At 42.0% G+C, this 14,104-nt stretch overlaps 1 protein-coding gene across 3 annotated transcripts in view; it reads right to left on the reverse strand.

Moving 5' to 3' along the window:
- The window catches only part of CLCN1 (chloride voltage-gated channel 1), a 56,329-nt gene that overhangs the window by 15,691 nt on the left and 26,534 nt on the right, over window positions 1-14,104 (reverse strand). For all 3 annotated transcript variants that reach the window (XM_082278154.1, XM_082278155.1, XM_082278153.1), the window contains exons 2-9: window positions 13,925-14,078; window positions 13,271-13,402; window positions 11,639-11,767; window positions 11,402-11,535; window positions 10,528-10,605; window positions 6,983-7,061; window positions 4,105-4,230; window positions 592-676 (exon numbers count right to left, since the gene is read on the reverse strand). In XM_082278154.1, coding sequence (XP_082134280.1) covers window positions 592-676; window positions 4,105-4,230; window positions 6,983-7,061; window positions 10,528-10,605; window positions 11,402-11,535; window positions 11,639-11,767; window positions 13,271-13,402; window positions 13,925-14,078 — 917 coding nt within the window. The remainder of the gene's footprint in view (window positions 1-591; window positions 677-4,104; window positions 4,231-6,982; window positions 7,062-10,527; window positions 10,606-11,401; window positions 11,536-11,638; window positions 11,768-13,270; window positions 13,403-13,924; window positions 14,079-14,104) is intronic.

Genomic DNA, 14,104 nt, shown 5'->3' on the forward strand with positions numbered 1-14,104 from the left:
TCCATACTCATCTTTTCTCTAGTATTTCCCAATTTTCATTTTTTTAAAGTTCATTCTTTCATTTCCTCCAAATTAACCATTGTTCTTACTGAGTCCAATTACGGTTGGCTACCCTTGTCACCATGTTGGGTGTACCAACCTCTCTCAAAAAGGATAATAATTCTGACCTTGTGAAAAGGAAACTTCAGGTTAAATCTTTTGTCCCATTTTGGTCATGTGAAAAGGGTACCTGTTGGATCTGTTCTTTTGGGGATAATGTCAAAACAGTTAAAGGGCCATTCAGTAAGTCTATTCCCAGTACTTTGACCAACTTAGACTTACTTTTTTTTTTTTTTACCTCCAAGCTTAATTTCTGAAAAAGATGCATGGAAAGGAAATAACAAACAGCTTGATAACACCTGTATTTCCTTCCTTAGCTGTTGTGATACGTGGGCACCATTTCTGAAGGAAGAATTCCAACAAACAGAAACCCACTTTGTTACAACCAAAGTGACTAAAAGTGATGTATGGAAACTTTTTGGCAGAAGAATTCCTAACACAGATCGTACTATAACCTTTGTAGAGCAAGGAGTCAGTTTCCTGGGAACTTACCCTATTATAGCAAATGCTGGCAGCTCTTGCAGATCAAAGGGGAAATCCATACGGAAGTTTGTTCTGAACAGCGCTGTGATGGTAACTGTGAGAGAAGAAAGGTAGAGGAGGAAAGAAAACAATGAGCTGAGAAGTTAAAGATAATAAAAGCTAGGGGTAGGGACAAGGAAACTAGTTCATACATGCTCCTGTGTGGTTTCCTGACATTATATACATTATTACAGATTGGCAGACTGCTCCGATTTAGTAGGTCCTATTTTTGAGCACTTGCAATCCTGGCACTCTAGATGGCCTAGGTTTGTTTTCAGAAAATTTATGCTTTTTTTTTTAGCTACAATCCCTGATTTTTTAAAGGGTTTTCTTTTCTTTCTTGTCTTCTACCATCCATTCCCTATTAAAAAAAAAGCTCTTCCCAGTATCCTTACTGAATGAGAGGTCTCTTTGCCGAGGTGGGCAGTGCCTGCACATCTGAAGAAGCTGTGTCACTTCTCATAGTTGTGATTGCCTTCCAGAAACAAAACACAGATCCTCTCTGAAGTTACAGCTTCAAAATTTTTGACTGGTACCAAAACAATGAAAGGCTTAGAAATCAGAGATGGAAAAGATCAGCTAAGCCCCATCTTCTCCAGCTCACCTCTCCTGGTAATGCTGCCCTGCTACAATGAAACGTTAAAACCTGTCCTGCTTTTCTCTGTAGGTGCATTATTGTGTGGAAACAGTAAACACCTGTATGCCAACAGGTGAAGGATAAATTAGCAATTTAATACAGGGTGGAAGTGCAGCTGGATGAGGATGGATATAAATCCCAAATTGCCCTTGCTGAAGGAATTATTTGTTCAATGAGGAAATAAAAGAAGCAGTGAAAATCTAGCATTATATGATAATAACAGGAGGCATTGACTACTCGTTATTTGGTCATACAGAACTAGGTTTAGAGTAATGATTTAATGAGGTCTCAGTATCTTACATTACCTAAGATAGCTAAGCCTAAAACTACATTCTACTATCCAAATTGGGATGATCTTGCTCCCTGTCTCTTTCCCCTGTTCCTTCCCTCCCGGCTGTACTATTGTTCTCCTCTCCCGTTAGGCCCACTCTGGCACATCACAGCCTTCTCTGAGTTCCTTTGCCTCATTAAAACCTGCCAGAAAACCTATCTGCTCTTTCCCTGGGTTACTCCTCTGCCAAGGAAGTGAGTTGAATCAAAGGGAACAACAAACGCAGAGATGGTACAAGGCAGGGGTAGAAGAACAGTCAGGGATGGAAGATGATGAAAAGCAGGATGTCCTCTTTTTTGTTAGATCAGCCCAAGAAAGGGATCATCTCAATTTAGTTTAAGGAAACAGATAGTCCAAGCCACTAAATGGCAGAGCATTAAAAAAATGTAGTAGGGCCCATTTTCAAAGAGTTTTGCCACAGGGCAGCATAGATGACCAGAGCAAAGGGAAACAGTCACAGTGCTTAGTCTGAGTCTTTCTAGGTTCCCCCTCTACTCCCACAGGACAGAAAAAGATTTCCACAGAAAGATTCATCCCACCTATCTTCATCCTCTTTCCCCAGTGACTAAGCCATTCTGAAACTGAATGTCTAAGCCCTTTTCTCTCCATTGGCTACAAACTGTACTAGAGTATCTGTCCAATTCTTACAAGGTTAGAAGTAGAAAGGAGTGGGAAAGTCTTCTTAATGGGGAAGTCTACTTAAAAATAGATTTGAACTTTAAGATAACAATGAGCCATGTGTAGGAGAGATCAGAAGGAGCAGGAGGAAGGCAAGGCATGAAACCCTATGGCAAATAAGATGAAAGTCCAGGACATGGTAAAACAAGAATCCTGCAAATTGCAGAACTCGAGCCTTCCATGACTGGCAAAGAAGGGCTCAAGCTGCAGCAACCAACCAGAGTGGTTTGGCAAATAACCAGATGTTATTTGGAAAGTACAGATAATGGTGTAATGCCAGCTGACAAAGCCATGAGTAACAAGAAGCCAGTAAAGATTATGTGGGTCTAAGAAATAAAAGAATTTTGGTGAGATACTACACAACTTATTTGCATCTGTCACTCTGATGTGATCACTTCCCTACCTGCTTCTTCCTGGTAGCAGGCAATAATAGAAGAACCTTGCATAATAAAAGACTGAAAAGACCAGGTGTGTAACTTTCCAAGGGAAATAAATGAGCAAGAAAAGACATGAAAGACAAGTTAGAGCAGAAATGATAAAAGATCATAAAATAATGAATGACTTAGCTAGGTAAACGTTTCTAGTTCCTTAATGCAAGGACAAGGAGACTGACAACACAAAGAAAATACAGAACTGTGAAAAGGAACAATTTTTCATAGCCAATTGAATCATGGAAGTTTTTAACCTAGACTGTCAATGAAGAAGAACTTGAGGAGCCATTAATATCGGTATTAAAGCTGTCTGGATGATTTTGAAGAAGGGACAGGAGTCAAGAAGTTTCAGGATTAAGCGAATTTCTAGTCATTTGAAATTAAACTAATTTCTAGTGATTTCTAGTGATTTGAGAGATCAACGAGGGAGTCAGAAAAGACAAAGTGAAGGAAGTTATCTCCTGTTATGTCTTTGAGTTTCTTATATTTTTCTCTGGAAAGAACAGACAGATATGGGGTTTGGGTTTTTTGTGACAGACCTAATGGTTAAATACCCCAGATTTACTTTTAGGCAGTGCTACATAAAGAAAGATGTAGCCACTTTCTACATTCAGGTAGAAGGTGTAGTCATTTTCTATATTCCAGAGAATATTCAACCCCCCAAAAAATCCATCCCTCTGAAGTCAAGAGAGACATGTTATAGCAGTTTTAAGTAAGTAAACTGCTCACATGGAGCTCAATAAAATAGATGCAAGGATAAAAGATAAAGGTATTACAAGGAAGAAGTTTACAAAGAAATGGCAGCCTTCTGCACCAGAGTTCTATTCCCACAGTGTTTGAGATGCTCTACTGAACAAGCCTGACTTGTGCTCTTTCTGTCTGCACAAATGTCACTCTTACGCTTTTCAGTCACTTGAGACACTTTATTTTTTCAGGACCTTCAGTCAGATCCTACCAAACCTGTAGCCTCCTAATCATTTAATCATCTCAATTTTCTTGACTATCTGTTTTAACATTTTCAGTCAAGAGGTGACCAAAGCAGACCATGGCTTTTCCAGCAAGGACTACATCCTCTGTGAGAGGATATCTCTGTGTTTGCAGCCTGGACACTATCCTGAGCAGAAGCAAAAAAATCCCACCTCAGGGTCCCTTTTGCTTGCTGAGGACTCATATTCTGTCATTTGTCAGTTAGATACATCCCAGAACTCCTAGGAATAGGTTGGGCTAGACAAGAGACGAGATGACAAGACACTTCCCTTTCTCCTTCCTTCTGTGCTGCTGGCAGTCACATGTTGTGGCAGACGTTTCAAGCATCATAAAAATATCGTGGTTTTGAGGAAGATGGAAAATAATGCATTAACAGAGGAACTTTCGTACAAAGAGAGCAGGAACAGCTCTTAGCTTACCTGCATCCTTGTTCCAGACAGCAAGGACTCGGAACACGAAGGCACTAAAGGTAGCTGCAAAGAAGCCTCTCCAATAATTGCGCACAGCAAAGTAGGTAGAGGTGACCTCGATGCTGAAAAGAACCCCTAGAAAGAGTTGGAAAGGGAGCAAAGTTAAAATAAGAAGTGTAATGTTAGAAGCATGAGAGAGGATTCTAACTAGCTTTCTAGAGCAGTGGTCTCCACACTTCTTTGATCACACACCCCTACCCATAAAAGGTTTTTGAGCATGTACCCTCTCCCCTCTATGTGTATTTATTTAAATATAATACGCATGTACTACTGTACTAAAATATTGTGTACAATATAAAACATGCACAAAAATAGAAATTAAACAAGGATGAGATAAAGATGAAATAAACATAATTTTAAAGATTATTTGTTTTATTTATTAATGGAACAAAAAAAATTGTTCTCACTGAAATAGTAATATACTTTATTTTTTAAAATCTGGGTTTAGCGCTTTGTGACACGGTGATTCAAAGGTCTGGTTCTATGTTCAATTTATTTTGATGCTTGGTCTTAATGGCTGTCATATCTAAAAAGAGGATCTCACAAAGACACATAGATCCAAATGCAAGAAATGTATCACTGGCTGTGCTGGCTAAATCATGATACTATTTTTTCAATCCCACCCACCACCTATGCAAAGAATTTTGTGAAAGTTGGATAGTAAATTTTCATCCTCCCTGATGTCAATCAGTTGTTCTTGCAAAATGATCAGAAGATGTTGAATTTTTATATTTTTAACAAGTGGGTTTAAAACCCACTAAAAATCATAATCTTGATGATTTTTAAACAGGTAGAAATTCTTGTTTTCAAGTTTTTTGAGTATATCTATAATGAGAGCATTTTTGTAGCCAAGACACTTACATTGTATTTGGCAACAGAGTCACAAAACCTCCACAAGTTTCTTTTGAAAAGCAGTTTCTCACCCACTGCTAGAACATCACTTTCACCTTGAAGTACATCAAGTATGTCTACTTTTTCAGAAATAACTACTAGGTAGCAATCTACTGACAGAGACTTGTCATCACAGAAAAAACCAGCAAATTCAGAACACTTGTCTTTTTGTAAAAGAAAAATGTGCAACTGGACATTAAATTCAGTGGCTATGAGATAACCAGCAAATGCCTGTAGGATTTTCTTGGTCACTTCCCATCTCATTATGAAGTACTGTAAAGATTCTACTGTTTCAGGGTGTTGTTTTTACAAAATGAACCACATCAATGACATCCTGTAGCACTTTGTGCATGTCTGGATCCCACTTCTTTGCTGCGATAGCTCGTCTGTGAACACTGCAGTGCACGAATCCCAGGTGTAGTTTTGTCTAGGTAACCTTACCACCCAGTCCTTCTCTTATTCTGCTCCACCAGTTGTTACACTTGCACAGCTCTTCTATAGAACATTTTTTATTGAAGAAGTAATTCACTGTTGAGAATACAGCTTCTGTGATAGAGCTTCCTTTCAGTGTCTCACAGAAAGAAGTTCTGCCTTTCACTATTGAAACAGAATCTGGAAAATACCATCATCTGAGGCATTTTAGAAACATCTGTGCTTAATCCAGCTGCACAGGAAGCCGCTCCCACTGTGTAATTTGTACAGATGCTGGTTTCTTCAAACCTTAAGCAATGTCTGCTAGGTGTCTTCCAGCAGTGTTTACATTTTAATTTGCTGCTCTCTTGCTTTCTGTGCTTTATTGTTATGTTTAATGGCAGGAAGTACAAGTGTTTCTCCTGTGGGATGTGGCATTTTCTCTTTTGCTGTGAAGCAAGAGACCTCAAAGGAGGCTTCTACACGTTTGTCATTAGGTCCAGTGAAATTTTGTAAAGTACTGAATTGAATGTCACATGGCTTGAAACATCGCTGAAAAAACGTAGAGGTTTGTCTTCATGTTCTGGGTGCCTGGATTTTAAATGTCTTGCTAATTCTGATAGCTTAATACCATCATTCTACTCAAAGCATGATACACACATAGGGTGAGGTTCATCGTTAATGATAGCAGATATAGATCCATATTTAAAATAGCCTTTGATAATTTTAATTTTTTTTTTTTGTCCAACTTCCTCTCAGATCTCATTAGCTGGCCGTTATTTGTACTGTATTATTTGTAATGGGACTGAATAAGGGCCTGTACTAGAAGTGTCAGCTCTGCCACTTTCTTGTCATTTCTCTCGCTCACATTATTAGTATTATCTTCAATCCATAGCCTCTTTGCAGGAACCTTTTTAAGCCACTTTTCCTATTTGTGAGGATTAGTGTAGTTAGCACTAGATAATATAATCCATAAATCCACTTAATCCAGCGTGGGCACATATTGATTGCAATTCATTGGAATATGCTGAAAGAGAGGAAATGATTGAGGGCACCATGGTCAACCCTCTGCATTGGGAGTACCTCTACACCTCATGCACTGCATGTGACAAGTGGCCATGTGACATATTAGGGCCCCACTGCCAATACATATACTTAATACTAGTGAAGCTCAATTTATTTACTTTTTTATATAAAAAAAAAATAGAAATTTATATTAAAAAAAAAAAAAAGTATTTCCTTCCCACACCAAATAGATCACCTTGTGTATCCCATAGGGTACCCCCACCCCAGTTTGGAGACCACTGCTCTAGAGAGCCTTCTCCTCTTGCTTCCAGAAAGTGGACAACATGTGGAAAAAAGACTGTCAGAGATGCCGGGGAGGTTGAAAATGCTAGAGGTAGGTGTCTCTGTCCAAAGTAAATGTCACATCAAAAATGTGGTGCAGGAGAGTGGGAGAGGAGAAGAGGACTAGGCAGGAGAGGATTTAGATACCTGGGGAAAAGGAAACAGAACAGCCACTTGCCTCCAAGTGGTGTCCCAAAGCAGCAGCCAACACCCACAGCGCACCCCACAGTCAGGACATCCGTGTAATAATAGGGCTGCTACTGGTGAAAGAGACAAAGAGAGACAGACAAACAGAAGAAAGAAGGAAAGAAAGCAGAGAGTGAGTAACAAAATTGGCATGTAAGACTGCATGATGTCACCCAGCTCTGGCACCAGTCTCAGAGTTATAGCTAGGTTTATCTTACTTCTGGATGGCTTCAAAATATTGAAAAGGCAAGACCTGGCACAGGACAGGCATATACCTGGAATCACACATTCAAGACATGTGAAGAAGGCAGCATCTCATTTTCCTTTGAAACATACACATTCCTGTCACTGTAAATGAAATGTCTCATGGAAATTCCTCCAGAGGGTGGAAGGAGCATAAGTAGGTTTCGCTCCATCTCTTTTACTTTGGCAGGCAATCTCAGGATGCACATGTGCCACAGAATGCCTCCAAAAACCTCCCTGTGAGTCAGTGTGCACAAGGCACATGCATGTCCAGAGCAGAGTGTGGACTGGTCCTGAAGGTCCTTCCACGCTGGGTGGGTGAGTGGGTGACAGATCACCCAGTAAAGCGTTGTGCTGTCCTGGTGAAAACTGTTATTATAAAAGTAATTGGAAGGTATAAAAGGGAGAGTCTTTCTCAGAGGCTGGGCACCATTTGCTTGTCAAGGGCTAAACTGGCTTTTCAAATCCATCCTTCTTAATACAGAGGGTGGTGTTTACCTGCAACAACACCCAGAAATTATGCACCAGGGCAATATGATGTGAAACTGTGAGCTATATCTGGGACCAAGGTCAGATGAAGATCACAAGACTTCCAGGTAATGGAAACCACGTTTGGCAATTTGGTGTAAATCCAATAGAGGAACTAGGGCTACAGAAACTATGATAATTTTCTGTTCCCACACTACAATGTTATCACAGACTCACAGCAAGTTTTAGTCCTGTGTCTCTGAATGCTTCTCTATCTCTTTGTTCAGAGCTGGGCTAAATCCAAGGTTAGATCAAGGGCAGAAAGATCAGAGTGCTCAGGATCAGGGTACTAGGGCAGCCCTGAACACTTCCTAGGGCAAAAATTCCCCAGCCTCTCCTGACACCTGTGCCACCCTGAACCACTTTTGGGACAAGGGGAGAAATTCTTTTCATGCATAGACAGAATTTCTCTTGTTTCAAGTTGTGGCTGTTGTCTCTTTGTCCTTTCACTGTTCTCTGAGAAGACTTTGGCTATTTTGTCTGACATCTCCTTCAGCTCCCAAAGGCAGCAGCTAGATCACTCCCTGTTTACCCTTCTCTTTTCTTCTCTAGCATCTCCCAGTGAACTGTGTATGATGAATCCTGCAGTCTCTGAGACTATGTTAATTCCAGGTACAGAGAAGGGAACAAGTAGCACAGACTTCCACAGAGGTCTTTGGGTTTGGGGTTTTTTTTGCTTTAATTTTTTACCATTAAAACAGATACCATTCTCCTGTATACTACCAATGGTTCCACCTGACTCTGGTCTGATCCTTGGTTCTGAAACTGCTTTCTCTCAAGGCTTTTGGCAGACTGACAAATTTTGCCTTGAAGCCTCAGGCTTCAGCTCAGGCTGTCTACATCTTGCTAGACTGCCCACATACGCACAGTTCTCAGCCTCTCTCTTGCTTAGCCTGATTTTCTTCCTGGCATCTTTTCTCAAGTTACCAGCTGAAGAACCTCTAATCTGTAGCTGACAAACTATGTTCCTTCCTTGTTGTTTTTTTTTTTTTAATAGTCACCCACAACAAAGATCAGTATTACTGTTGATGCTAGACCATGTTACAGTTGTCAGCTAACTCATCCATTTGAAGGCTAACAGGAAAGTAGGGCATGGAAGAACTAAAGCCAGCTTAGAAAAAAAACCCACAGAATTTTAAAACTCCTTACCCTTTTGGGCACAATAACCATGCAAAGAGGTTCAGGGCAGCATATGGGGAGAGAGGGAAGTGAAATGAAAGACAAATTAATTATGAATATATTTCCACTGCTTTAGGAAGAAGTTATCATGTGCCCTTGTTTAAAGAAATTCTGTGAATCACAAGACTAGTATAAGTGCATGGGGGACACATAAATTTCCAGATTTCTCCTCCGGGTGGGATCATGGAAAGTTTTGAAGGAACCACTGAAGTTGTCTCCCTGCTCAGAGAGCTGTTAATTCTGCTAATTCCAAGGCTAGATCAGGTTCTTGTCCAGGTGAGTCTTGCACATTTCCAAGGGTGGAAATTCTCTGGACACTCTGAACACCTATGCCACTTCTGGACCACCCTTGGGGAGAAGAACATAATTTCCTTGAACAGAGTCAAAATTTCCCTTGTTGCAATCTGCGCCTGTTGCCTCTTGCAAGGTTTTTTTTTTTTTTTTACTTCTGTTCTCTACTTGATCCTTATTGACTTTGTGGACAGTGTTTGGTACTCTCCAGGTGGAACAATGTTCATGGCTGGCAGGGATGAACAAGCTGCATCATTAGAAACCTGCACTTCAACAGATGTCACTTTTCCTGTAACCTTCCCTTCCTTTCGCTGCCACCAGTTACACATGAAAAGAAAGAACTCGTGTTGCTAAAGTGGAGAGGTATCTGTGGAGAACCTTCCATGGCAGCAGGAAGTCTCCCAGCAAGAGGCTAAAGGAACTGTACATTAAATGTCACATATAGGAAGACACTTGCCTCCAAGAGGGGCCTTGAAGCAACATCCGACTCCAACTGCGCAAGCCGGCACCGGGAGGTCGAGCTGCCTATGCACATTCTGGAACAGGGAGTGCAGCCAGCGCCGGGCATGCTGGGGTTAGAGGGAGCAAAGCCGGGGGTTAGGACCCAGAACAATGAAAATAAGCAACAGCCAGCAGCACAGTCAGCCATTGCTATTACAAATAGCAGGCTCTAGACACTTTAGTGCAGTCTTTAGTACTGTCAGCTGGTCTTCAGCAGTGACATCTGGTCCTTGTGCACAGACAGGATCCCCTCAAGTAAAACAGCACCTTCAGTTGTATTACACAGTCATTTTCTGCTAAGAGCCTGCACATGAAGGAGTTCCTACATTTATCTATATGTGCAGTTAATAGATTTTTTATACAACCAGTCAATACAGTGATCAGCCTGCAGAGGCTGTTCTGCGATAGCAAGAGCGTAGGCGTCAGTGTCTATAATTAGCAATGCTGTATAAACTTGGCTTAAAGACAAATTGATCTTTGTCTGCAGCTATTTTTTTATACAGTCAATGATCACAGTGCAAAGATACCAATCATGAGATTGAAAACTTGCCAAACACATACTCCTAACCAGTCTCTGTGTACTTGCTGGGTAAACACTGGTGGTCCTGACCAGTTATTTGGACTGTATGTCTGGCCTTGCACTACTTTTGTTCAGCTTGTATTTTACTGCGCTGTAGCAGTATAGTGAACTTCAAACCATGTGTTTCCTCTGTGTTCTGTGGCCTATCCATACTATCCTGTGTGACTTAGGAGCTCAGCCTGTGGAAGAGCTGTGTGCAGAGACATGTGCCTTACCTCATACACCCCACAGAAGATTGACATGAACTTGCTGAGTACCACAGCACAGATACTGGCAATATGCACAAAAGGACCCTGCAAGAGAAGAGGAGAAAATCAGAGAGGGTTGCCTGCTGGTTACTGACAACCATTTAACTACTGCAGGCCTCATGATTTCTCTTTGGCCATCTCAGTTTGCAATAGAATCATTAAGATTGGAAAAGACCTCTGAGATCATTGGGCCAAACCTTTAATGCAGCATCACCGTGTTCACCACTAAACCAGGTCCCCAGGTGCCACAATCACACACACCTTTTGAACACTTCCAGGGATAGTGATTCCACCACTTGCCTGTTCCAATACCTGTGTCTTGGAACCTGACCACCAACCTGACCATTGAAGAAATTTTTCCTAATATCCAATCTAAACCTCCCCAGGTGCAACTTGAGGCCATTTCCTCTTGTCTTGTCCCTGGTTACCTGGGAGAACTGACTAATTCCCACCTGGCTACAACCTCCTGTCAGGAAGTTGTAGAGAGTGAGAAGGTCTCCCCTGAGCCTGCTTTTCTCCAGACTAAACAACCCTTTTTCCCTCAGCTGCTCCTCGTAAGACTTGTGCTCCAGACCCTCCAATCTTCCTCAGTTCTCTGATCTCCATTTAATTTTTTCCCTCTCAAAGACTACCTGACTTGAGTTCTTTGATGTTTCCTATATCATGTCTTTGAAAGTGGAAGGAAAATGGCCAGTGAAAGATAGGTGTTGCTGGAAAAAGCAGAGTTTTGAGAAGAGGAATGGTGATGAAAGTAAGAAAACATTTATAGATTCTTGTTCCACAGACAACTCCCACCTTCCAGACCCTGGTCACTACTGCACATGGAATCAGCAATATTTACCTCTTTCCCCACAGGCATGCCACTTCCAAGCCCAGCTGTGAGGGCCACAACTTTGGCCACAAAAGCTTTGAGAGTGAGATACTCCTTGAGGACCACTCCCCTCATAATGGTCTTGAGCTCTGGGATCCCAGACCCTGAAAACAACAGCAGAGCCGAGGATGAACAAAACCCGCAGGCAAATGGAACAAGAAAAACAAGACAGACAGAAACAGATCTTGCCATGCCTTCTGCCCTCACCAACAGCCTGTGGAGAGACGAAGTGGCAGAAACTGGCCGCAAACAGAATAAGACCAAGAGGGAATGCAACCCACACCACGTACTGCAGAGGGACATTCGGGTGCAGTTCTCTGTATGTCCACTTGTAGGCTGTAAACATATGAACAAAGAACTTGTCAGGAACCACAGCTGCTCCAAACTGGCTGGTAGACATCGGAGAATCACACACTTGCTAAACGTGCCCATGCTAAATCTCCTTCAGAAATGCTACCCTGATGCTCCTTTCCTAAGACAGCCCTTGTTACGTTTTTGAGTACGAGTTCCCCAGTAAAGCAGGTATTCTGCAGGAATGGATAGAAGACACTACTAATACCTGTGCACAAGCATGGCATAAAAAGAGGTGTGTTACATGCACTTGTGAGGACAAATCACTGTGCAGTGTCTTTTCATTTGGCAGTCTGAGGGTCTTGTGTGGGTCCTGGAGGACAATAAAGTGGTCCACCAAACATTTCTTCATAAAAACTAGTTTAAAAGCTCTGATTGTGATTTCCCCTCTAGAGCAGCAGCATGAAGGGAGCTGTGCCAGCAGCTTTTAAAACAGCAGCGGTACCATTGCTCAGACAGGTACAACAGCACTAGCTGCTGAGAATCCAAACTGAACTGCAGCTCCTCTGCAAGTGCATCTTCCCTGCCTGGGCTGGCTCCCCACACAGCCTCAGCAGAGGCTGAGACTTGGCAAAGGAAAAAAAACCCAAAGGACTCAGCTGCAGGGAGCATAAAGGACAGGAAACCTTCGAGTAGGTTATGCCAGTAGACTGGTAGATGGGGAAGCTCTAGAGGGAGGAACGCTGGGCTGAAGGAATGCTGGGGGCTGTGAGGAATTGCAGTGTCTGGTGGACATCAGCAGCCAAGAGGAAAAGGTTGGTGTATGTGTCTGCCAGTCAGGACTGGGACACTGAGGGTAAGGACAGGGGAACAGTGCAGTTAACAGGATGTGGCAGTGGGGGGTGTATGTGTGCACGCTGGGATGGGGGAATGAAAGATCTTGTAATTTTTATAGCTGGCAAAGGGAGACAGCTCACAGTAAAAATGCAGGGAAGGGATATAAAACAGGGAATATGAGATCTTTGTGAAAAGGGCAAAAAGAAAGAGCACTATGTGCCCAGGTAGCAGAAAAATTCAGGGCAGTGTATAAGTAAAAATTGGAAGAGAAAAAATGAGGTAAAAAGTAGAAACAGTGTCAGGAGGGCATATAAGAGCCCCTTCCTCTCCCCATCCCCCATGTTCTTAGTATTCCTGTGGAGAAAGGGAAGCAATATAACAGGAAAGGCCACAGTATAATTTCCCTGTGCTCCTCTATATTCAAGGAAGAAGAAAGGAAAGGGATTCAAAATAATTGTTTGCCTTTGACTCATCATACACATATCCCTTGTTTCTGCCCACTTACTTCTAAATTTTCCCCTGCCATCCCTTTAAAGAACCTCTCCCTAGCTAACCTTTGCTCTACTGTGTTGCCAGAACTTCAAACTTCCCAAGCAGCAAGGGTTGAGGATGGGACACTGATATTAAAGGATGAGCGACACTGGTCACTGGGCTTTGTAAAACATTTGTATCATTTACTGGCTGCTTTTGCAACATCTGAATGGGACCCACCCTGTACGGTCTTTGCACTGGCATAATCCACTCCCCAGCTCACCAACGCCATGACCAGACCCAACAGAACCAAGAAAATCCAGTCCTCTCCAAGCTTCTTGGTAATGTATTTCTGGACACGTTTAGCACAGTCTGTGGAGGGAAAAGTGGACCAGAAACATGGAGTGAGCATAGATAAAGTTGTGTCTGTCTCTCCTATGCTGAGGACTGATTACAACAAAGATTTATTTGGAAGCATCATGGGCTTCATGTTGAAGGCTTGGTACCCATCCCTCTCTTACACAGTTCTGTAACATCTTCTGTGGTTTAAAAAACATTTTAAAAAGGGGGTGGGTGTGTTTGCAGGACACACAGGGTGGAATTCAACATCTTGTACACTAGCAGCAAAAGTCTGACATAAGGAGGTCCTTTTCCTCCCATTACAGAGATCTGTTGTGGAAAAAATTATTTACTTGGGGTTGTTTTTTATTCCAAACATATCTTTTCTCTTTCTAGGATCAAAGTTCATTTAGAAAAGATTTTTCAACCCAATGAGGTTTGATTCCTTTTGCTTCCCTCTCTGCATCTCCCCAGTCACAATTGCTTAAATTCCTCCTCTCTTGCTGGCCTACCCAATATCTTGTCATAGGGTAATGAAAGATGAATTGTCCGTACCTTGACATTTGGAATAGTGCTCTTCTTTGATCTGGACTTGACTGTCACGTTTCAGGGCTCTTCCATTGTTCCTTTGGGCCTGTTTCTCCAGTAGTTTTGCTGCTTCCTTCTCTGAAATGTTATCCGTTATCTGATCTGTGTATCGGCCATAAAGCTGGAGGAGCAGAAAACAAGAGAGAT

This window comes from Coloeus monedula (genome assembly GCF_965178545.1).
Source record: "Coloeus monedula genome assembly, chromosome: 3".
Lineage (NCBI taxonomy): Eukaryota > Metazoa > Chordata > Aves > Passeriformes > Corvidae > Coloeus > Coloeus monedula.